Source organism: Salmo salar, chromosome ssa20 (assembly GCF_905237065.1).
Source record: "Salmo salar chromosome ssa20, Ssal_v3.1, whole genome shotgun sequence".
NCBI classification, from domain to species: Eukaryota; Metazoa; Chordata; class Actinopteri; order Salmoniformes; family Salmonidae; genus Salmo; species Salmo salar.
Genome location: NC_059461.1, coordinates 51,733,623 through 51,758,930, shown reverse-complemented (window position 1 = coordinate 51,758,930; position 25,308 = coordinate 51,733,623). Strand labels below are relative to the sequence as shown.

The 25,308-nt window shown below is 42.3% G+C and overlaps 1 protein-coding gene across 5 annotated transcripts; it reads left to right on the top strand.

Annotated features, from left to right (window-relative positions):
- Positions 1–18: 18 nt before the first annotated feature.
- On the top strand, positions 19–25,262 carry LOC100380674 (echinoderm microtubule-associated protein-like 1). 5 transcript variants are annotated; one of them, XM_014162120.2, is made up of 23 exons: positions 19–285; positions 10,356–10,562; positions 11,121–11,253; positions 11,486–11,590; positions 17,820–17,842; positions 18,580–18,709; positions 19,434–19,583; positions 20,455–20,524; positions 20,678–20,692; positions 20,844–20,954; positions 21,134–21,229; positions 21,463–21,597; positions 21,683–21,782; positions 21,966–22,120; positions 22,377–22,502; positions 22,689–22,820; positions 23,046–23,113; positions 23,291–23,379; positions 23,566–23,663; positions 23,765–23,852; positions 23,946–24,041; positions 24,433–24,563; positions 24,769–25,262. In XM_014162120.2, the coding sequence occupies exons 1-23, from the start codon at positions 213–215 to the stop codon at positions 24,892–24,894; spliced, it is 2,457 nt and encodes an 818-aa protein (XP_014017595.1). In that variant the 5' UTR covers positions 19–212; the 3' UTR covers positions 24,895–25,262. The 5 variants fall into 5 exon arrangements, with proteins under 5 accessions (XP_014017595.1, XP_014017596.1, XP_014017598.1 ...); XM_014162123.2 differs by lacking the exon at positions 19–285 and adding an exon at positions 7,256–7,542; XM_014162121.2 differs by lacking the exon at positions 20,678–20,692 and having other exon boundaries at positions 20–285.
- The last annotated feature ends 46 nt before the right edge of the window (positions 25,263–25,308 follow it).

Sequence of the window (25,308 nt, the reverse complement as noted above, 5' to 3'; positions counted from 1 at the left end):
GTGCCCCCCCCCCGTTCCGAATGGTTGGCAAACTCAATGGTGAGGCTGTTGCTATAGTAACAGATACGGAGAGCAGACGGTAGTCTGGCTGGTGAGCGACAAACAGCGAAAGGTGTTGAGGGTTTCTGGATGTGGAGAAGTGGGGGGGAAAGACGTGTGGATAAGGAGGCTGCAAGAAAGGGGAAGTGACGGGTCTGCTTGAAAAGAAAGAAATGTCGGAGAGGATCGCTTCATCATGTGGGAACCTTTATGATACCACTTCACTCCTTCTCCAGTACTGCAATGGTGAGTTCACCTTTGACTTGGTGGCATCTAAGTCTACCGGTTTTGATATGAACCGTGGCACACGGTGGTGGGACTAGGTTTTCATGCACCTGTTTGCAGGTTTCATACCAGTTTACACGAAACAGAGATGTCTGGAGCTACAGATTGTTGAATAGAATGTTAGCTTGCATCTTTAGAATGATCTAGGATCTATCCATCCATCATAGAGCAGGCTGTCATGAACTTCATGTTCACTCACTGTTATTTTGTGATTAATAGGTGTAACCCAGAGCCATGTATTTAGAAACATATGGCTCTGTTGTAGCCTATGGTCAACCTGCCCAACCCTCTTTGACTATATGTAAAACATGATCCGGCTGGGGGGAGACAGATAGGCTATCTCTATGATATTTAATATTGGAACTATTTGCATATTATGGTTCACAGTTTCAGATTAAGTTGAATTGCCTTTGAGAGAAGAGTGACAGATGAAGTACACTGTTGTGGCTTCATCTCGCTGTGTTGTAAATTAGAGAATGGTGTTCACTTTTTGAGGGGCAGCAGGGGCTGGACATGACTGTAAAGAGCGATCATAACAGGACAGCTAAGAAAGAAAAGCTGATGCAATGATGCTGTAACTGGCCACCTCACAAGACCAGGTTCATGCATGTCCAGTGTCCACTGTGTGAGAAGAAAACAAACAACATACTATAGGTAATATCTTTTACTCTAAAGTATTTATTTATATTTTATGCACCCATGCTATCCAATATATTTTCACATAGTTCACAAATCCACTTATGCATCAACACCTCGTTTGCCATGTAAGCAGTGTGAGAGTGAACATAGGATATTTGATAGGACGTGTAGCATACCTAAATAGACTTACACGGTATTCAATGTATTGCTGAACAAAAATCTGTGAAACTCAGAGGTTCTGTGTATTGGGCTACATGCAGGTCTACATATAGCCTATAAGTGGAAGATAGCCTACTATAAAATCATATTCAGTGACAGGTGGACAGACATGGAGAGAGACATGTCATCTGTTCAAATGGCCAGGCTGTCCTGACCCTGTAAGCCTGGGTAGATATTTCCCATGGCAGGGTCTGGTATGCCCAGTACCCAGCCTGGGTGTCTTGCCAGGGTCTCCCATGGCCAAAGCCTACCCAGCTAGCACATAACGTTCTAAGAATCATATGTTTCTTAGAGCTTGGTGAGAGTGTGGTTGTCCTATGGTTATTTTGCATACAACCTTCCCACACCTTTCTGAGAATGGTGCAGGATGGTTGCTTGGCTTTGGAACATTCTCAGCACATTTAAGTAAATTGACCTAAAAAAATCATAATTTTCTTGGTATTTCATTACTTTAACAGAACGTTTCCTAAAATATCAAATATGGTTACATCTAATTTTAATGTTTGTAATGTTCTAGCCTCTTACGAACCATCCTGACCTCGCGAGCTTACATTATGTTTCGCTACACGGATACAGTCTGGCCACGACAAGAGTCAAACCGTTTGAGCCCCTCCCTTCTATCCACCGTATGGCCGGACCAATCAGCATCCTCTAATAATCTGTGGGCGCACAAGTCGAAAATCATAACAACAATGGCTGCTCTTGAGGAGGTTGGTGTTGATGCTGCTATAGGAGCAGTTATATCAGAACTGTTTTTCACTCTTCTTCCGACTGGGTTTGTCAAGAGCTTGATTTACAAGCTAACTCTGCTGGTAGTCAAGAAACTGGGATGGGATCGAGAACCTAATACTCGTTGTTGTCGCCGTTGGTCGCCCTCCATGGAGGACCAGATCAGAGAGGTTGTGAAGCTGGGGATCACTGCTGGGGATCCATGGACGTTGCCAGGTTTTCAGTAACCCAGAGTCTTGGTTGCTGAACAACAAGTGGTGGAATATGCTGGCATCAACAGTGTATGGAGAACCTCATGAGGATTGTTGAGGAGGAGGAGGTTCACGTTACATGCAAATGGTAACTATACATAATTTGATATTAATTAAGTCCACGCTATGTTGAACATTAATTGGGCTCCTAGCTAACTAGCTAGCTAGTAGTGCATAAGTAAAAATGAAATGCTTGAAAATGTCCAACATATCTGAGAATATATTTTTATCCTAGAAAACAATGAGATGGTACCTTTACAATTGTTTTACCATGATATTATCATTTTTTTATTATGTTTTTGAAATATCATAGTTCTTTTGTCATGTCTAATGCATTAACTAATGTGTATTTATCATTGTCATTATTACACTTTTTTGAATTTGTATTAACAGATGTCCCAGACTGTTTAATTCCCGACCACATCATTAGTGGTTCACCTGATGTGAAGAGGAGCTGGCTGCTTGTCTCTGTGTCACAAATCGTGGACAGATTCATCATGTTTGGTGACATCACTGACATTGCAACCGGTGTCAGAAATATGTCCAGGGGCCAACCTCTACAGAGGAAGCATCTCCCATGCCGTATACCAGGTTGCAGTTTTTCTTTTACTCATACAGAAAAGCAAGGGAGAACCATCAGGGAGAAAACAAGGGAGCAAGGGAGAAAACATCATGACTTGGTAGTGGATTCAGTGCCAGATGCAACCAGGGGTTTAATCATTATGCAAATTCTGTTGCAAAATGTTTAGTCTGTTGCAAAACGTTTTGCAACAAACTGTTTACTCCAATTGAAATTCTATTGAACATTCTATTCTGGACATTCATTTGACATTCTATTCTATTGGACATAAACAGGTAGGTCCCTCCCCGTTTCTGTCACGACTTCCGCCGAAGTCGGTCCCTCTCCTTGTTCGGGCGGCGTTCGGCGGTCGACGTCACCAGCTTTCTAGCCACCGCCGATCCACTTTTCATTTTCCATTTGTTCTGTCTTTGTCTTTTCACACCTGGCTTCACTCACCAATCACTTGTTTATTATTTAACCCTCTGTTCCCCATGTTGTATTTGTGAGTGATTGTTATTTGTTACGTGGATGATTGTCAGGCGCTGCCCTTTTGTTTTAGACCGTGTTTTTGGCACTTGTATGTGTTATGTGCTGTCATTTGGTAACCTGCATTAAAGTGCACCTGTTTATTATACTCCGCTCTCCTGCACTTGACTTCGCCTCCCATATACACGCATTACAGTTTCGTTCCGTTTGCTCTGTTTGCTTCTATTTAGTTCTTAAATGGTAAACCGTTTCCGTAATGAATACACCCAAGTCTAGTGAGGAGGACCACAAAAAACAACATACTGAGGCAAAACTCAGCTTTGGCTTCTTCCTGTCCAACATGTAGGGAGATGGGGAGATGTTGTTGTGGTTATACACTGTAACTCTGTTGTTCTACAAGGCCTATGGTCATAGCCAATATGCCTACAGTACCCTTCTACTGACCTTGCAAGTCATTGCCACTCTTTCCCTTCGGTTGGCACACAGTCTTACCTGGAACAGGTTCTAGAATGTGAAGGGAAAGAATATCCCTCTTGACCTACACCTGGAACACCTCAGCTTCTTGAAGTCATTTTTGAAGGACCTGGGTCCAAACATGATTGAGCAAGCAACAGACAGGATTAGCAAGTCCATTGTTGTCGAGGACATGATGGACACCACAGACGCTGAGTTAGAGGCACCAAAGTCTAGTGGCATCCATCATGCTGGTCGCCAGCCCGGGGACATTCTAGCCTTTGTGGAGGTTGTCAGGGAGGCAGAGCTGTTAAAACCCAACCAGGCAGAGAGTTCACAGCATTCCCTGGTTTAAACAGAAACATTCTCTCAAAAGTGAAGTACAGTGAGTTGTTCCCGTTTCATTTGAAACAGCTTTGGTGCCAGGCTAGCTGGGGATGTGGTTGGTTTAATCTGATCGTCTAACCCCGTCTAAGATGTAGACAGTGATTGGGAGTTAAGGAACAGGAGTAGAATAAATACACTGTTGTCACTGTAAATATTTCTTATTGACTTGTATTTATCAGTACAACTGTTTATCTGCTATTATCTGTATAATTTTACATGTATCATTGTTCTGTTGTCTACTGTAACTAAGTAAAAATCTAACTTTGATTTATGCTTCTTGATTAATTCAAAATGTAAAAAAAAATCCATAATGTTAAATTGAAATTAAACAACAACGCTGACAGTTATGGTTTGCATTTGAACAAGGAACAACATACAGATAGTAACAAATTTACATTTTTGTGCAGTCATTCAGCTACCTAACTGCTATAGAACAACAATGTCCGCAGCTAAAATTAAACATAATAGTGTTTAAAATTATTCTTGAATGACTAGTACATAATTTCTGTACCCCACACATACAATTATCTGTAAGGTCACTCAGTCGAGCAGTGAATTTCAATCAGATTCAACCACCAAGACCATGGAGGATTTCCGATGCCTCGCAAAGAATGGCATCTATTGGTAGATGGGTAAAACAACTAAATAGACATTGAATATCACTGAGCATGGTGAAGTTATTAATTACACTTTGGATGGTGTATCAATACACTCAGTCACTACAAAGATACAGGCGTCCTTCCTAACTCAGTTGCCGGAGAGGAAAGGCATTCCCGTAGCTCCGTTGGTAGAGCATGGGGTTTGCAACGCCAGGGTTGTGGGTTCGATTCCCACGGGGGGCCAGCAGAGAAAAAATTTTATGAAATTGTATGAAATGTATGCATTCACTACTGTAAGTTGCTCTGGATAAGAGTGTCTGTTAAATGACTAAAATGTAATGTAAATGAAAGAAACCACTCAAGAGATTTCACCATGAGGCCAATGGTGACTTTAAAACAGTTGCAGAGTTTAATGGCTGTGATAGAAGAATTGTTGTTACTCCACAATGCTAACCTAATTCACAGAGTGAAAAGAAGGAAGCCTGTACAGAATACAAATATTTCAAAACATGCATACTGTTTGCAACAACACACTAAAGTAATACTGCAACAAATGTGGTGAAGTAATTACTTTTTTTCCTGAATAGAAAGTGTTATGTTTGGGGCAAACCCAATACTACACATTACTGAGTACCACTCTCCATATTTTCAAGCATAGTGGTGGCTGCTTCATGTTATGGGTATGCTTGTAATCGTTAAGGACTGGGGAGTTTTTCAGGATATAAAAAGAAACGTAATGGAGATTAGCACAAGCAAAATCCTAGAGGAGAAGCTGGTTCGGTATGCTTTCCACCAGACACTGGGAGATGAATTCACCTATCAGCAGGACAATAACCTAAAACACAAGGCCAAATCTACACTGGAGTTGCTTACCAAGAAGACCGTGTTCCTGAGTGGCCGAGTTACAGTTTTGACTTAAATCTGGTTGAAAATCTATGTCAAGACCTGCAAAACACTTTGGGACTATATCAACAATGGACTAATCAAACAAATGCCAAAATATCACTTTTGAGTTTTCTTTTAGGTGTGTTGTCTTGTGCCCACTAATTGGCCACACCTGATCTTTAATGATTGCTAGTTTCTTTTAAAATGGGGTCTGTTTGAAAATACTAGAATGAACAGCTTTGTATGCTAAAAAAACATGGTATGCTAGCTCCATCCTGGTGGCGCAGTTGACTAATTCCCATGGCTAGAGAACAGAAGATTATAGGTTTAAATCTCACTGATACTGTGTTGCTATAAAAAATACATGTTTGCATGAATAATGCCTAAGGAAATGAATTTCCATGTGTCCTATCTGTGCTCGAAGTTCAATTTTTTATTTTTTATTTTTTACCTCAAATAAGCTAGCAGTGTTATCAAAAGTCCTACTGAAAAAAAGGAAGTTAAATGTCCACATAATCTATCATTTCTGTTCTCAGAGCATTAATAAAACAAACATTTTGTCACATACATAATGTTTTATTGTCACATACACCAGATAGGTGCAGTGAAATTAAGGAACCAGATTAAAACATTCTCAGAACCTCACAGCAACCTAAAAGTAAACGTTCCCAAGAACAGGCAAAACATTTGAAAAAAATCAGAGTTACCAGGTCATGAAACATATGGCTTCGTTCCTGCAAACAATGTGAAACCAAAAACATATGTTCCCAGGACTTCCAAAGAACCAAATGTGCTAGCTGCGTAGCCTGGATGTGCTGCAGACTTAGGATCGGTTCCAGGCTGCAGATCACCCCAGACGGTGGAATACAGAGGGGAGCAGCTCAGCTTCTCTGCCAAAGGGAGGTAGAATTGACTTTGGAGCCATCTTGGTCAGGGTTGACCTTTATTGTAGATTGGTTGCTGCCTTTGTGTCTGTGACCAAAGCTCTAGTCTGGACTCTGAATGGTCTGGTGCTGGTGGTGACGGTGACAGTTTAGCTCCTACAGTCACTATAGGTTAAGCACTTTAACAGCTGAGATAGCAATTGTGTACAGGTGTATTTTATCCCACAACAAGCTATTGATTATCATGAATGCAAACAATAGATAGTAAAAGGCTTGTGAAGGTAAATACACTTTAACTTGTGACCATCTGGCCCATTTGTGTTATTGACTACCTCAGACTGCGTGCAACAACCATGGCTCATCTGTCATGAATTTTAATACCTACAGGTCAGCATTTAGGTGTGTTAACCATTGGCTCACATGGTGTAACAGCAGGTAGTATGATCCCATCTCTAGGGTTTGCTCACATTGTTACTCATGTAGACCCTGGTCCCAGTGGTGTGTGTGTTATTGATAGAGAAGACCTCATTGACTTCCTTGGAGATGAAGGCAGGGGGCTGAATTGTGTCTGTCATTCTGTCATTGATATTATGTACAGTATGATTCCAGCCATGCCATGGTGTGCCTGATGTGATCACATACACATTTACCTCTCTCTCTCTCTGTGTGTGTATGCGCGTGTGCATTTGTGTGTCATGAATGGAGGAGGCCCGGATCCCACCCACTGCAGTCTCACTTCCTGGTTGCGCCTGGCTGTTTCTGCAGCGTTGTAAATGTCTGGCCCCCAGCCAAGCCAGCCTCAGGCTGCATCCACTGCTGCTGCCGCTGTGGAGGCAGGACTGCCGGGAGCAGTGTCCTGTTACAAACAGTGACTCGCCTGTCTCTTTGTGAGCCGCACATACTTCTAGAAAGGAGGAGGAGAATAAGTAGAAGGAAGGGGGGTTGGTCCAGGGAGAGAGAGGCAGAACAGGCACTGGCTGTAGAGGAGACGAGGGGAAAACCCTACATCAGAAAGAAGCCCAGACTTGGCATCCCGGGACCCCCCAAGAGAGCCAAGGAGAGGAGAGCAGGCTGTCAGACTGACTGAGTGACTGGCTGACTGGCTGAGTGACTGAGCATGACAGGTAGGGGAAGGCAAGCAGACTCCAGAGCCCAATGAATATTTCAGCAGGCTTTGCTTTTCGCCCTGACCTCCATTGTCCTCTCGCATCACACAGGGGTTCATCCCTCTCCACCTTACGCCATAGAGCTAACCTTCCCTCCTCCCCTCCCATTCCCTCTCTCCTCTCCCCATTTAGTCATTTTCAAATTATATCATTAGTAGCCATGCTTTTTTTTTTTTTAACACAGCTGCCACCTGCTTTAACTGTGCTAGCTGTAGCTGTCCTTTGCCTGTGCTGTGTCATCTACTGGAGGCAGTAAAGAGAAAGTTATTGAGTACGCATCATAAGCCTGCAGTCTGTCGGACAGCTACTGCGTGTAAAGTGCAAGGGGGAAGGTTGTTTCATTAACAAAGTAATGGGATGGCATTTCTGTGGAAACGTTGTTGAAAAATTAGGTAGGTTTAAATGAATGAATGATCACACTTAATTCATTACCAGAAACAATTCAAACAGTTTTTTTTTTTTTTTTACATGGGTATGGGTGGAGTGAACCTCTAGAAGTGGTTGTTTTCAACCTTGGCCGTTCAGAGGCAGTGTAATTGACATTTGCTGCAGAGGCGATTGAAATGTTATCAATGCTTTTACTCTGCAGCTTTCAAATTGTGACCAAGGTTATAAAGCACGCCATGGTTAATTGACAGCGCAGCCAAGTAAATAGGTATTTGTTTATGTATGTCGGAGTAGGTATTTGTTATGTTGGAGTACCCAGTGTGCATAGTCACTTTAACTATACATTCATGTACATACTACCTCAATTGGGCCGACCAACCAGTGCTCCCGCACATTGGCTAACCAATCTATCTGCATTGTGTCCCGCCACCCACCACTCACCACCCCCTCTTTTACGCTACTGCTACTCTCTGTTCATCATATATGCATAGTCACTTTAACCATATCTACATGTACATACTACCTCCATCAGCCTGACTAACCGGTGTCTGTATGTAGACTCGCTAATTTTAGAACCTCGCTACTGTATATAGCCTGTCTTTTTACTGTTGTTTTATTTCTTTACTGACCTAACACCTTTTTTGCACTATTGTAAGTAAGCATTTCACTGAAAGGTCTACACCTGTTGTATTCGGCGCACGTGACAAATAAACTTTGATTTGATTTGAGTTTGACATGTTCTTTCATTTCCCCTCCTGCTGAATCAAAAACATGAACAGATGTTTGGATTTTTAAAGTAAAACTCTCGACTATGCCCCATTTGAATGCGTGTTCTCCCACAATCTTTCTGACTGAGAGATGAGATAATTGGTTCTACTGGGTCAGACATGTTACAGGCAGAGTAAATAGGCATGTCAGTCTGGGCAGCATTATACTAAGAAATCCTGTTGGTAGTACTGCATATCCTTCTCCAAAGACACATTCATCTAACAATGTCTCTTGGTCATTTGAATGGCATCAGTGGTGTAAAGTACTTGAGTAAATATACTTTAAGGTACTACAGTACTTAAGTAGTATTTTGGGGTATCTGTATTTTACTATTGATATTTTTGCAACTTTTACTTCACTACATTCCTAAAGAAAATAATGTACTTTTTACGCCATACATTTTCCCTGACACCTAAATCTACTTAAATTTTGACAGGAAAATTGTACAATTCACACACTTATCGAGAGAACATCCCTGGTCATCCCTACTGCCTCTGATCTGTCGGTCTCACTACACACAAATGCTTCGTTTGCTGGAGTGTGCCCCTGGCTATCTGTCAATAAAAATAAAAGAAAAATTGTGCCGTCTGGTTTGCTTAATATAAGGAACTTGAAATTATTTATACTTTTACTTTTGATATTTAAGTACATTTTAGCAGTTCCATTTACCTTTGATGCTTAAGTATATTTTAAACCAAATACTTTTAGACTTTTACTCAAGTAGTATTTTACTGGGTGACTTTCATTTTTACTTGAGTCATTTTCTATTAAGGTATCTTTACTTTTACTCAAGTATGACAATTGAGTACTTTTTCCACCATTGAATGGGATATGATGATAACAAGCACTGGAATTTTGTCAAGTGGCAAACAGTTGTCAACTCAACATTATAATGAATGTACAGCATGCGGTTACATTGTCACAAAATCTGTTTTAACTGCATTGTTTTGTTGAAAGACATTTGAAAGAATTGTCAGACCTTTCAGTTACAGGGCATCCTATCTGATATTGCACAGTTAAGCATTTGAGCTGGAACAGAGGATTAAATTGGACAGCCAAATGATGTCATCCCAGTGAAGGACGAGAGGTTAGGGTCTAGCTGGTGAAGGTGCATAATTCACGTCAGAAATGACGTCATTGTTTTCGCACTATCCACTGAGTTTTTAAAGTACGACATGGTTCAACGCGCTAATAAAATCAGCACAATATACTTTTTCAAATTGCCGCCGTCTTGGAGCTAGAACTAGGGACAGGTATAATGTGCTAGTGACAACACATGAAAGAGTAAAGTCTTCAACAGGGTTGGCATCAATTTTGTTTCAAGCAAATACTGCTTTTCATTAATGTCAGAAACCCCAGCACTGTAATTTTTGTTCTTTGCTGTAGGAATTTAAGACCAACATATTGTTTGTCAAGGAAGTAGCCTAGTGTAATCTTTATTAGCAAAAACTAACACATAAAGCTTGGAGAATTATGCAAATTCCTGCTTTTGTACTGGGTGAACAACAAAACATCTTTGTTCCTTCACCCTGACACCATCTCTGTCTCTGTCCGTTTTTCCTTCTCCCTCTCTCTCCCCCTCCCTCTAACCCCCACTCTCTATCCCTATCTCTCAGATGACAATGTGTCTGCGGGCAGCACCATGGAGGTGGACGACCGCCTATCCCACCTGGAGCAGCGTGTCCAGTTGCAGGAGGATGAGATCCAGCTGCTGAAGGCTGCACTGGCCGACGCGCTGCGCAGACTGGGCAGCTGTGAGGAGCTGACTCAGCCTGGGGCCGGAGCGGGGGGGAGGAGGCCTACCTTGGCCGCACCCACCAAGGGTGAGGAGCTGGGAGGCTGGGACCACGTTAGACCACCGTAGTCTCGTCAACATACAGTACTAGGTGTAATAGGAGAGTCTAGAAGCTTCTACTGAGGAGGTTGCATTATAAACCTGACGCACAAGGCATGGAGAATGTTGGTTGCCAGCCAGGGGGAATTGTTTTAAGATGGTCATACCCAGGATAATTTAGCTATTTGATTTGTAATTTTAGGACCCCCTTAAGGTATCAAAAATATATATACAAAAATGATTTGATTAAACATTTAATTTGGCCCAAAGAAACGCATTGAATAACAGCTTCATACATAAAGAAATAGTCCAAAAAATATAATCTAAAGGAAGTTTGTTCTGAAGTGTCTGTCCTATTTCTGAGAGATATATAAGAAATATCAGGAAACAATTTAGATATTTTTACATGTATTTAAAGCTTGCAATGGAGAGATACAGCATGTACTGTATGTAGTTTTTGGTAAGAATTTGCATTGTCGATTTGGAAAAACTTCAACAACAAAGGTCTGTTTACTGAACCATTCTTCTCTCCCTCTTTTGATGCCAGTGCGCCAACTCTTGCAAGCCTTACCATCCAAGCCTCTCACTCTCAGTAATGGTTATGTCCAGCAGAAACATATGGGGGGATACCCTTCCTCCCCCTCTTCTCCCAAAAAGGAATTGTTGCTGTCCATCAAAAGGTAAGACATCCGAATGTGTGGATCTAATACTGTTTTTCTTGGTATCCTTCTATTGTGCATTTCCAAGCCCATCCTTAGGGTGGCAGTGTGGTGTTGAATCTACAGTCTGCACTGCAAACTTATGACCGGAGACATTTCATATCCCCCTCAATATCCTTGTTCACTCTTCACCCTCCCCCTCTTTCCACCTCTTGTCTTTTTTCTCTCCCTCTCACCTATTCTCCCCCACCAGGAAGAGCATGTCGACGGAGCGCCTCTCCACGGCCAGGAGAGAGATGGTGTCTGACAGCAGAAGCAGAACCACCTCGTCAAGCAGCTCCACATGTGGCAGGAGCAGGTGATTGTCTGATACAGCACAGACACCGCTAACCCCCTAAACACAGACACTGACTCAGCTAACCCTCAAAACACTGACACAGCAAACACTCCTGCTCCATCTGGCTAACTGAGAGAGCATAGTGTGCAGCCAAGTAACCCTCTGACTGACAATGATGTAGTCATTGGGCAGAGAAGACCAAAGCAGCAACTTAGCGTTGCATTTTCACATAGGTTTATGCTTAGGCAGCTCGGTGTTACAGTTAACTATGATTTGTTCCCCGTTAGCGCACATCAATGTCCCTCTTTTATCCACAAGACACCTGTGTCCGTAGCTCACATCGGTGTTAATATACAGTACCAGTCAAAAGTTTAGACACACCTACTCATTCCATGGCTTTTCTTCATTTTTACTATTCTTCTACAGTGTGCAAAGTTGCCATCAAGGCAAACGGTGGCTACTTTGAAGAATCTCATAAAATATATTTCGATTTGTTTAACACTTTTTTGGTAACTACATGATTCCGTATGTGTTATTTCATAGTTTTGATGTCTTCACTATTATTCTAGAAGGTAGAAAATAGTAAAAAATAAAGAAAAACCCTTGAATGAGTAGGTGTGTCCAAACTTTTGACTGGTACTGTACATCCATGCATACCTTATACATCTGTGAAGTCTACCCAACATCTGAGAATGGGTATAAAGCTCATCTCTGATCTGAGGAAAATATCAAGACAGCTTGTAACGTCCTGAGCAGCCGCATCTGCCTCACTTGCCAGATAAAATACCCTTTCTTTCTCCCTGTTCGATCAGACAGGTGACATATGGTCTTGGTCTGTGTTCTTCTCAGCTATTCCTCGGGCTGACATTGTATTCTGACAGTGCAGGTGCCAAGGTCTCAGGGGGTTTTGTTGACGTCCAATTTAGGACACTGATCAGTAGACCGATCGTTGTTTTTAACCTCTTGCTGTTCAGATCAGATGACAAATGATCCTTAAACACTTGTGTGAATGCACCACGGATGCATTGCTGTGTAACACCATGGTGTTGTATTGGACGCTGGATCTTTGACTGGCTTGAATCATTTCGACCCCTGTATGTGTAATGTCTAGGGAGGAGAGGATGTCCATGTGGAGGCCATATGACCTCTCTATGTCGACTACATTAGAGGTCGGCCGATTATGATTTTTCGCCGCCGATACCGATTATTGGAGGACCAAAAAAAAGCTGATACCGATTAATCGGCCGTTTTTTGGTTTGTTTTTTTACGTTTTTTTTATTTGTAATAATGACAATTACAACAATACTGAATGAACACTTATTTTAACTTAATATAATACATCAATAAAATCAATTTAGCCTCAAATAAATAATGAAACATGTTCAATTTGGTTTAAATAATGCAAAAACAAAGTGTTGGAGAAGAAAGTAAAAGTGCAGTATGTGCCATGTAAGAAAGCTAACGTTTAAGTTCCTTGCTCAGAACATGAACATATGAAAGCCGGTGGTTCCTTTTAACATGAGTCTTCAATATTCCCAGGTAAGAAGTTTTAGGTTGTTGTTATTATAGGAATTATAGGACTATTTCTCTCTATACGATTTGCATTTCATATACCTTTGACTATTGGATGTTCTTATAGGCACTTTAGTATTGCCAGTGTAACAGTATAGCTTCCGTCCCTCTCCTCGCTCCTACCTGGGCTCGAACCAGGAACACATCGATAACAGCCACCCTCGAAGCAGCGTTACCCATGCAGAGCAAGGGAAACAACTACTCCAAGTCTCAGAGTGAGTGACGTTACAAACGCTATTAGCGCACACCCGGCTAACTAGCTAGCCATTTCACATCGGTTACACCAGCCTAATCTTGGGAGTTGACAGGCTTGAAGTCATAAACAGCGCAATGCATTGCGAAGGGCTTCTGGCAAAACGCACGAAAGTGCTATTTTGAATGAATGCTTACGAGCCTGCTGGTGCCTACCACCGCTCAGTCAGACTGCTCTATCAAATCATAGACTTAATTATAATATAATAACACACAGAAACACAAGCCTTAGTTTCCGGATTTGACCATATTAATGACCTATCACATTTATTATTTCAGTGAAATACGGAACCGTTCCATATTTTACCTAACGGGTGGCATCCATAAGTCTAAATGTTCCTGTTACATTGCACAACCTTCAATGTTATGTCATAATTACGTAAAATTCTGGCAAATTAGGTCACAACGAGCCAGGCGGCCCAAACTGTTGCATATACGCTGACTCTGCGTGCAATGAACGGAAGAGAAGTGACACAATTTCACCTGGTTAATATTGCCTGCTAATCTGGATTTCTTTTAGCTAAATATGCAGGTTTAAAAATATATAGTTCTGTGTATTAATTTTAAGAAAGGCATTGATGTTTATGGTTAGGTACAGTCGTGCAACAATTGTGCTTTTTTCGCAAATGCACTTTTGTTAAATCATCCCCCGTTTGGCGAAGTCGGCTGTCTTTGTTAGGAAGCAATAGTCTTCACAGTTCGCAACGAGCCAGGCGGCCCAAACTGCTGCATATACCCTGACTCTGTTTGCAAGAGAAGTGACACATTTTCCCTAGTTAAAAGAAATTCATGTTAGCAGGCAATATTAACTAAAGATGCAGGTTTAAAAATATATACTTGTGTATTGATTTTAAGAAAGACATTGATGTTTATGGTTAGGTACAAGTTGAAGCAACGACAGACCTTTTTCACGAATGCGCATCGATTATATGCAACGCAGGACAGGCTAGATAAACTAGTAATATCATCAACCATGTGTAGTTAACTAGTGATTATGATTGATTGATTGTTTTTATAAGATAAGTTTAATGCTAGCTAGCAACTTACCTTGGCTTCTTACTGCATTCGCGTAACAGGCAGGCTCCTCGTGGAGTGCAATGTAAAGCAGGTGGTTAGAGCGTTGGACTAGTTAACCGTAAGGTTGCATCCCCAAGCTGACAAGGTAAAAATCTGTCGTTCTGCCCCTGAACAAGGCAGTTAACCCACCGTTCCTAGGTCGTCATTGAAAATAAGAATGTGTTCTTAACTGACTTGCCTAGTTAAAAAATATTTATATAAAAGAAATTTAAAAATCAGTGGCCAAAAATACCGATTACCGATTGTTATGAAAACTTGAAATCGGCCCTAATTAATCGGCCATTCTGATTAATCGGTCGACCTCTAGACTACATACATATAGAAATTCAGATCTACTGATGTGTTTTTAACATGTACTTCCATAATTTTAGTCCAGTGCAATGTAGGCTACTGTATTTAACAGCATCAGTTGATTAATAAAGGAAGATGGAACAGTGTATTCACAGTCAAATGCATGGATGGTTGCTTGTACCAAACAGAAACGCCCCACACCTGCTCATTGTTTGAATAGCAGATAACAAGATCTGATTGGTTTTATGGAGGTGCTATTAACCGGAATTTGAAAGACAGATGGATACAGTCAGTCCGTCCACTCCCTCTTCCCTCACTGAGCTCACTCTGCTGACGGTGTCAAATTTCAGGGGCTTAGGTAACGGAGGTGTGGTTACAGGGCAGAAGGGAGGTCCAGCAGAGTCAGGAAGTGTCTCCCCATTGGTGGAAAAAGTGCACAGACTCCGGACACAGCTAAAGTTAACTGAATCAACAAAGAAGCCTGTTAGTTGTCGACAGGGTTGTGTTGTGTGAACCGCGTTGCCAACACTGTGCTGTTACCTAACGGAAAAGTTACCATGAAGAGATCACCCAGGTAAAGTAATACGTAAACATTTTGCAGTTAGGAAGGTGTTTGTTTGACAAGCCATTTTGGGTCGATGGATAGTTTTTTCCAACAGGAAGCAGTAACTGTTTTTATCTTATGTAGGACCTTTTGATGCGTTACCTTTCAATGGGGTTTGAGGAGGGGCAGCAAACAAACGAGGCCAGAATGATGCAAAGACCAATTGTGATTTGCAACAGAAACTAAAGCCATAGATAACAAGACTAAGAAATCAAAATAAATGCAAGTAACGTTACTTTCGTACTTTACAAAGACCTTTCCATTGTATTGTCTCTTTAAGAACATGAATGTTTTCAAGCGTTTGCATGGGGGCGCTTTGCTCTGGGTAACCCAAGGGAGCATTCTGTCTTATCCCTAGGGTTCTCAGCTGTAAGTATTGGCCATCATCTGGGACCATGTGAAGGGCAAACCCGACGCACTGTTTTAACGTTTAGAAACGTTAGTAATTCTCGCTTGCGATACAGTTTTAGAAACATAAAGCCCTCTACTTTAACATCACAACAAAATAATTTCACAAATACAAAAATATACACTTACTGTACACTGTATTAACCATTTGCAACCCACTGTGTTTTTCAGTTCAAACACTATTCTGGCGTCCTTCCGTTACACACAGGTGTTCGGAGCGTGCTAGATAGCTAATTAGCACAGGTGGTCGCTTCTGTCTTCCGTAAACAAGCGCCGTGTGGGAACCCTAACCAGTTTTAGGCAGATCCTTTACGAGTTTGCATTACGGATGTGTGAGTCAACAAACCAAAAAGAATGGGCATTTTTCTATCTGTTGTTGACTTCCCCCATTGCTGTTGCAATGTTTCATTGGGATTGTGGGTGGATGGGTAGCTTGTTTATCTGGATTACTGATTCCTCTTGCTCTGCAGAATGACTGTTGATTGGCACTCTTGCTCATCAACATGCATTAAACATCTCGACTGACGCACTCTGATTGCAGACTGGCTTGATGGGATAGCTGAGCCTGAGGAAGAGGAACAGATTGCATGTATTTGAATGGCAAATTTGATTAAGGGGTCTGAGTGCATGCAAATACTGGTTGAGGAAGAGTGAATGATGTCCTGTTGGACCACTTTTCTTTCTCTTTTAAAGGAGATGAAGCAGCAATCTGTACTGAAGTCGACTATGGATGTATTTGCATATTTTGTTCTCTGCATTCGGGTAGCACCTGGAATTTACTAGGTAGGCCTAATGATGGTAGGTTATAATGGGTACTTTAGTATTTACTTCATAGGTTTCAACAGTAACGTTCTACCAAATGGTACAGTGTTTCTTGTTTTGAGGAATGTTAAAGGAATAAACTGCATTGTCGGAGGCTTTTCAAGCCACACCATTATTTATCTCTCTGGCCTTCCTGTTGCCAGTTCCCATCAAGCCTTGCTTTAATTAGTGGTTTTGGATCTTTCAGCGGCACCCATTGGACACAACAGGGCCTCTCCTCTTTTTGAAAAGCCGCAGGCAGGGAAACAAACAGGCCTTTGTGTGGCTACTTTAAAGAGAGCCCTTCCCCGACTGTCTCTGTGGTTGTCCCACAAACAATCAGGCTCCAGATATAATACACTGTAGTGAATGAATGCTCAGCCAAAGACAGAAACATGAAAGCCTCTCTGTTTACTTTCACCTTTTCCCTCATGTTTTCAGTCTATTGATCTGTATTGGATCTCAGTGTGTGCTATGCCTTGCGATTATCCAAACTGGTATTTGCCCAAATGTACTACTAATACGGTTTCAGTTTGAATAGCATGATTTAATGAAACAAGCTGTCAAAGAAAATAATCTGCAGTCGTATTGTAGTTGTATCCACAGTCTTCCTCCAAACTGAATAACCTACTGGTCTATACTCTTGGATTGGTTAAGATGTACAGATTGGCAATTTCATGCAATTCATGTTCCTCCTAGACTTTTCTCTCTTATCTTACTTACATCACTCTTGTGACTGTTGCCATGGTAATCTCAAACTGTCCTAGCTAGGCAACCTTTCAATGGCTTTGACAGAAACTCATTGCTTTTCAGCAGATGTAGGGGAGTGCTGGAGAGGCCACCCGACAGGATATTGACTGTCTGTGCTGTCTCTGTCACTCTCTTGCTCTCTATTTCATTCTCTATCACGCTCTCTCGTAACTGGCCTTATTTTCCATTTCACGGCACGGCACCAGTTGTATTTTCCATATCATGAATACAGTATTTTGCCGTCCGCATTGTTTGAATACTGCATTTAATGTTTGTTGTCTATATGCTCTACAGTATGAACTACTACTTTTAATATCGCAGACTATTTGGATAATGCTCACTGTGCATTGTGGCGCAGGTAGATGGGTTCTACTGTAGATAGAAAAGTCGGAGGCATAAAGGATGAGGTCACTGAATAATTTAGTCCATTGCAGCAGCACCATGAGTTTAAAAACTGCATCTCAGAAAATCACTCTTCTCTTTTTCTCGTTTCAGCAAAGAATGCTCCGTCAATGCAGGTACGTCTTAGCACGGCAACAGGCCTGCGTGTGATTCCTTTACCATACGTGGCACCCTTTTATACCTCATTTTATACCTCAAACATTAACCAGTTTACTACACAGAAATCCATGACACATGAGCACTGAAGTAAAGTATGAACATGTCCAATAAACAACAACCAATAGCCTGTCTGTTATTGTTGGGGTTGTATTCGTTTTTAAAAAGCCAATTACCTGCATTTTCCCTTGTCCTCTCTGAGTGCTTGGGTAGATGATTAGGGACCGCAGAGCTGCCTGCTAAGAGCCAGAGAGGATAGCACACTGCTCCGATAATGAGCTCACTTGACTCACATTATGGCAGCACTATAATGCCAACCATAACCACAATTTGTTTTTAATATGATGTTTTGTCAGCCAAGAGAGACCGTATTATGGGGTACCCCGAGTTATTGTGGTGCCTCAATGTCATGTTTTTGTGCAAAGCTTCAGAACCGTTTGAAATGACATACACTGAAGCTATATCTTTTGCCATCATGCTTCAGTGATTCAATACACAAATCCTGCCTCTTACATGGGTGGGGGAACAGAATTTGTTGGAGTGCTTATGTTCAAAAGACTTACATTTCACTATTGACCGTTCATGCTAGCAAGGAATGGTATAGATAGGAAGTGTTTCACCATTTAAAAAAATAAAAATAAAATTCTATCTCCTGCATGTTCTTATCTCCCTGTTCTCTCCCCCTCTCCTGTATCAGAGGATGGCTATGTGAGGATGTTCTTGAGGGGTCGGCCAGTCACCATGCACATGCCTGACCAGAAGAGGGACAGCTACAGACTGGACCACAAGGGGGCGCTGCCTGAGCACAAGCTCAAACTGCAGTGGGTGTATCCTTCTGTCACTGACAAACAGAGGTGCTGCTAGGCATACAGGGGTGTATTCACTACGAACCAAACGGAAAACAAAACAGGGTGGAACCAACCTGAACTATTCCAATATAAACTTGTTTTTGTTGCAACATTTTTTTTCTTCAGTTTGCTAGGGTTGGAGTAAGGATTACACCCCAGATGAGGCAGGGAAAGCTTGAGGGGGAGAATGGCTATAGAAGTATATTTAAGCAATAAGGCACGGGGGGAGGGTGATATATGGCCAATATACCACGGCTAAGGGCTGTTCTTAGGCGCCACGCAACGCAGATTTTGGCCATTTACCACAAAACCCCCGAGATGCATTATTGCTATTATAAACTGGTTACTAATGTAATAGAACAGTAAAAATACATGTTTTGTCATACCTGTTGTATACTGTCTGATATACCACGGCTTACAGCCAATCAGCATTCAGGGCTTGAACCACTAAGTTTATAATGTGCATTTTGAGAAAGAACATTTCAGTGTTGCGGTACTGTTATCACACAAGAATATAATACCACATTACTATTTTTGTAGTTGACTACTTGTGTGTGAGTTTATGGCCTCTGGAGAGTAACTTCTTTTGATTTGTATTGTCCTTCCCTTCCGTAAGTTCTGTGATGCATCAGCCTCCTACCGTTCAACAGTATAGTTGTTCAGACAGGATTACCATTGTGGTCCTTAACCCTCGGTTGTCCAGGTATGGGTACAGGGGCAGAGACTGCCGCTCCAACCTCTACCTGCTCCCCACAGGGGAGATAGTCTACTTCAATGCCTCCGTGGTGGTGCTCTACAATGTGGAGGAACAGCAGCAGAGACATTACCTGGGCCACAACGACGATGTCAAATGGTAAGGCTAGTTGGTGTGCTTGGTTTAGCAGCTCCCACTACCATAACCTTTTAGATGACTGGTGCAAGCAAACAACTTTTCTTCAGGATTTATTTTTTTATTTTCTTCTTAGCCTTAGCTTTGACTCCAGATGGTGATGCCCCCACTGCATTTAGTGCAGCAATGCACGTAATAGGCTTCGCAAAAAGCAAGATGTGTCATCTGGAATTTATTTAGCTAAATGTGATTGCCATCTAGTGTGCATTCACAGTTTTGTCTGATAGTCATCAGCTATCATTTGATTTAAATCGGGGCATGGTCGTTTTGCATTTCCCAAGGCTTACTGTGCCAAGAGAACTTCCTTGAATGACACATTGATTCAGAATAAACTTTATTTAAATGAGGTCCTGTTCGAGGCTCAGTGTCTCCTGTGCAAACAAAGGTTGGGCTGGTATATGTTAATGTCCTACTTCCACAGTCTCATTTTCATACTTGTTGGGCTATAGCTAACTCTTTGATATACCTGACTACAATACAAATGAAATGCTATTCTGGATTGTTTTCCGTGTGGCTATAATAATGTAGAATTTATCTTCAAAATGTGCTAATGTGTTCATGAAATTATTACTTATCACAACACTAATGCTTCAAGGGCTTTTCATACCAGTATATTTGTTGTAAGGCCTGTTATTTGCTTTTTGAAGTATCATTGACTGTTTGTTTATTTCACGAGCCATTTAATAAAGGGCTAAATAAATTAGTTGACTTTGACGGCATTACAGCCCGTTGTATACAGAGACGGGAAAAACAAACAATTCCCCAGAGGACAGTGGGAAAGGTTAGCTTGGCTTTATGACTCGCCACATCACTGTGAATGCTGTCTTCCCGACAGCTTAGGCATCCATCCAGACATGGTCACCATAGCAACTGGACAAGTCGCCGGAACCTCCAAAGATGGCAAGGTACATATTAAAATCAACAATTTTCTTCAATTCTGAAGGAATGACCTCTTATGGGAATCGTATTGTGGTTCACAGTAGTATGTATGGCTGCAGTGGTTCCAATTTCTCTCTCTCAGACCCACTCTTTCTCTCTCTCATTAATTTCATTATCAGCTGTTAGAGGGCAAGGTACATTTAAAATCAACAATTTCTGAAGAAATGACCTGTTATCCTCTTATGGCCATCTTATATTGTATATTATTTATATATATTTCATTATAATGCATGACCGCACTATCCAATTTCTTTCTCAAACCCACTCTCTCTCTCTCTCTCTCAGCTGTTGCCTCCTCATGTGCGCGTGTGGGATTCGGTCAGTCTCAATACCCTGCATGTCATTGGGATGGGTGTGTTTGACCGGGCAGTCACCTGTGTGGCCTTCTCCAAGTCGGTAAGCCCTCCCCAACCTGCTTACAGACCTAACTTTGTTAGTCATTCATTAGTACTTTGAAAACATGTTCCATGATATTAGCCATATGTTAAATATCTATAAATTGTCTGAAACAAATGGAGCCATTTATTTACATTACATGATACGTATGCCTCTGACTAATACCTGTCCTTCAACAGAATGGTGGTGCTCATCTCTGTGCCGTCGACGATGCCAATGACCACATCCTGTCTGTGTGGAACTGGCAGAAGGAGAAACAGCTGGCGGATGTGAAGGTGATGAAGCCTCAGACTAACTACAGTATGCATGAGGAGAGCTGCTTTCCTTGGTATTGCATGGTATATCACTGCAGTAAAGACTTGTCATGATTGCTCGCTGATCATAAATAAAGAAAAGTGAAGGTGTCAGCGGTGTAGACCTGGGTATGAAGAAGTGTTGTAGTCTGTGGTGCAATCAGTCACCATTGTCTGCCACTTCAGGGGTCTAATTCTCCTGTCATCCCCTCCAGTGCTCTAATGACTCAGTGCTGGCCGCAGCCTTCCACCCCATGGACGCCAACCTGATCGTCACCTGTGGGAAGTCCCACTTGAACTTCTGGACCATGGACGGAAACACTCTCACCAAGCGCCAGGGGCTGTTCGAGGTGTGTGGACGACCGAAAGACAACTTAACTTCTGCCTCCTGTTAACTTTTTAATTATAACAGAACTGTTAAACCTTTACTCCCAGAAAAACGAGAAGCCCAAGTACGTGCTGTGTGTGGCCTTTGCTGAGAACGGAGACGCCATCACAGGAGACTCCAGTGGAAACATCTACGTCTGGGCCAAAGGTCTGTTTGAAGACCGTAGCCTTTTCAGCCACTGTAACTTAGTGCTCTGCAACCAGTTGTTCAAGTAACACATCCATTTCTTCTATGAAAGCAATTTATTAAGAAAAAAGTACACATCGCACAAGTCCACCTCAAACGTCCCTCCTTGAAGCATATTATTTGACAGCGGTTTGTGATTGACAGGTGGGAACCGGATCAGCCAGGTGGTGGCGAAGGCCCACGAGGGTGGTATCTTCTCCCTGTGTGTGCTGAAGGACGGTACACTGGTGTCCGGCGGAGGGAAGGACCGCAGGATGGTGCTCTGGGACCACGACTATAACAAGCAGAGTGAGATGGAGGTGAGAGAAGAGGGTGTGGATGACTCTGAAGGATGAGTAAACCTTATGCAGATAAGGACAAGCTGTGCTCTTTATGACCCAAAATCAAGACTGCTGAGCTCATAGCTTCCCTTGACTTTTCCCCCTTAGCACATAAGTTACAAAGACCAAGTGTTTAACTGTATAGGTGTCCTTTGGGCAGCCGTAATTCTACTTAAGAATGACAGATGAGATGTATAGTTTTATGCTTGTTGCTGTCGTGTGTCCTCTCTCTCAGGTGCCTGAGGCGTTTGGGCCAGTGAGAGCCGTGACTGAGGGGAAGCAGGGGGAACTGTTAGTGGGGACCACCAAGAACACCATTCTTACAGGCTCATTCCCTGAAACACTCAACCCTATAGTACAGGTACACAACCTGTCAATTGCCAATGTAACATATCAGTAGGAAGTATGTTTTTACCTGTTTATAACCCCCATATTTCTCTTCTCTCCCTTCCTCTTTTACCGTTCTTCCTCATCTGTCTCCATTTTGCTTTTTCTGTACATGCAATGCCCTTTCTCTACCATCTCGCCTCCTTTCTTAATCTCTCAGGGTCACACAGATGAGCTGTGGGGCCTGGATATCCATCCTTCCATGGAGCAGTTTGTGACTTGTGGCCAGGACAAGCAGGTCCACCTATGGGACACCAACTCCCATCAGCCTCTCTGGAGCAAGACCACCGAGGTGCTCAATCTTCCGACTCTTCTCTGTAGCTACTCTCCTTTTGAATATACACCAGTTTCAAGAAGAGTTGTAGTTGGTCCAGATCTGCACTTGGTTACCTTGCTGTAATGACAAAGGCCCCTGAAACATCTAGCTTAGTGAATTTACATCAGTCCACAGTAGTTGTCCTGACTTGTATTTGATGGGTACCATGCAGCCCTGTTGATCCTCCATGTCTCCCTCCAGGACCCAGGGCGCTCTGCAGGGTTCCATCCCAGTGGAGCTGTGCTGGCAGTGGGGACCATGACAGGAAGGTATTTCAGATCCTCATGCATTGGCTTGACAATCATCTCTTTATTGGACAATGAAATGCTAACAGCACAATTCAATTGGACAGGATGAAGGATTTTGGTATGGAATTTGATTACATAGTATCAGTGCAATAACACCATCAAATAACCTCTCCTATACTTTCCTCATCCTGTCTGTAGGTGGTTGGTGCTGGACACTGACACACAAGACCTGGTGTACATGCACACTGATGGCAATGAGATAATCTCTAATGTCAAGTACTCCCCAGGTACCGTGCAAGAGTCATTTCCATTATTATAACTCCCGCCTTAAATATACATGTTGTTAATGGCTCCAATAGGTGAAATATCAGAAAATGGCTGACCATCTGTCTGAACTGAACGGTACAGGATTATACAGTGTTCTTATCCACCACCTCCTACATCCACAACTAACCTAACTCTCCTGCTCTCAGACGGCAACTTCCTAGCCGTAGGTTCCCATGACAACTTTGTTTACATCTATGCCGTGACGGAGAATGGCAAGAAGTACAGCCGCGTGGGGAAATGCACTGTAAGTAATAAAGACAATCTCATTGATTGGAAATTAAATCCCTCGGTTTTAAAAACTTACACTAACATTTTTGTGATTTTGTTTATTTAATTTCCTCATAGGGTCACTCCAGTTTTGTCACCCACCTGGATTGGTCCGTCGACAGCCAATACATTGTAACCAACTCAGGAGACTACGAGATCCTATTCTGTGAGTGTTTTTTTTGTCCAAGCGGATAACTACAACTGTAGTACAACTGTAGTGTTGTGGTACATTCAAGCTTATCTTCTGTTTGTGGTAAAGGGGAAGCTTCCAGCGGCAAACATGTGACGAGCATGGACCTAGTTCGTAATGTGGAGTGGGCAACCTCCACTTGTGTACTAGGCTTCAGTGTCTTTGGTGAGTCACCACTTCCTGTTTCACTTGTGATATGGGGTAATGATGGCAAAACCAGACTGTCGCTTTATAAATCCAAGAAATGAAACTTCTATGCGTCATCTGTAACTGAGTTCTTTAAACAGTCGGTTCAGGTCACTAGCAATTGGTGAATGTGACAGCAGTCAATCATTTTAAAATAGAGCTGTTAGTCTTTGCAGTTGTATCAAGTGGGAGTCTATATTGTTTCCTGCCGCTGGGCTGGTTCGGTTCGATCTAGTGGAGTAGTAGAGGGTAAACACAAGTAAACAGTCTACCCACCTTTTGCAGAAGAATGCTTTGAAAGTATTCCCCGACCGGCGATCAGTTTACCCAGCTATTGTTTCTTTACCACTACATTGCTGGTTCAATCTAGGTGTTTGGCCCGACGGTGCTGACGGCACAGACATCAACGCCGTGTGCAGGTCACATGACTCCTCCCTGCTGGCCTCTGCTGACGACTTTGGCAAAGTGCACTTGTTCTCCAACCCCTGCTCCCAGCCAAGGGTACGCTTGTCGTCATTTGCGTCTTATACGCTTTTATATTAGTGTTTTCTCATCCATTTAAATTAACCTGTTTGCATCTAAACATATGTAAGTTAATCATTCAGGGGATGTTTTTAACGTAAGTGGAAGTTAGGATTTGCCCCTCAGTGGGTGAGTTATTAACCTTCTCTTTGTGTTTGTCTCCCTTCCTTGTCACGCCATGCAGGCCCCGAGCCATACCTACAGTGGCCACAGCAGCCATGTGACCAACGTTGCCTTTCTCCACGACGACAGTCACCTGATCTCCACCGGCGGGAAGGACACCAGCATCCTCCAGTGGGTGGTCGCCTAGACAACCCTGCTGCATCAATTTCCACCGTCGCCTCCTGCCCACCAGAGGGCAGCACTTCTGTGCCTATTAAAAACACCCACTTTAACCCTCTCCTCTCTGCACTCCTGTTTGTCTGATGGTACTGTCCTGAGGTGCCACTAGGTGGGGCACTGACTTCAGAGAATAAGCATGTCGAGCCTATTTAAGACTATTTAAACAGTTGTAGCTGCTATTTATGTTGCAAAGGTCTATGGAAGTATATGAGTGGCTGTGGTATTCTAATATTAACTGTAATGTGGTGTGGCACCTACAGTAGCACTTGATACATATTTAGGACTGAGTTTAAGCTGTGCTTTGCCTTCATTTGTTTAATAAAGTTTCTAACCCAATCATGTTTGAATATTCTCTGATACTGTATTTAAAGAGCTATCTAAT

Excerpts from the sequence above, each read along its gene's own strand:
- LOC100380674 (XM_014162120.2), top strand. The coding sequence starts at position 213 with ATGTCGGAGAGGATCGCTTCATCATGTGGGAACCTTTATGATACCACT. Across the intron at positions 23,380-23,565 it reads TAATGTCAAGTACTCCCCAG|ACGGCAACTTCCTAGCCGTA; the intron begins GTACCGTGCAAG and ends TCCTGCTCTCAG. Across the intron at positions 23,853-23,945 it reads AGACTACGAGATCCTATTCT|GGGAAGCTTCCAGCGGCAAA; the intron begins GTGAGTGTTTTT and ends TTTGTGGTAAAG.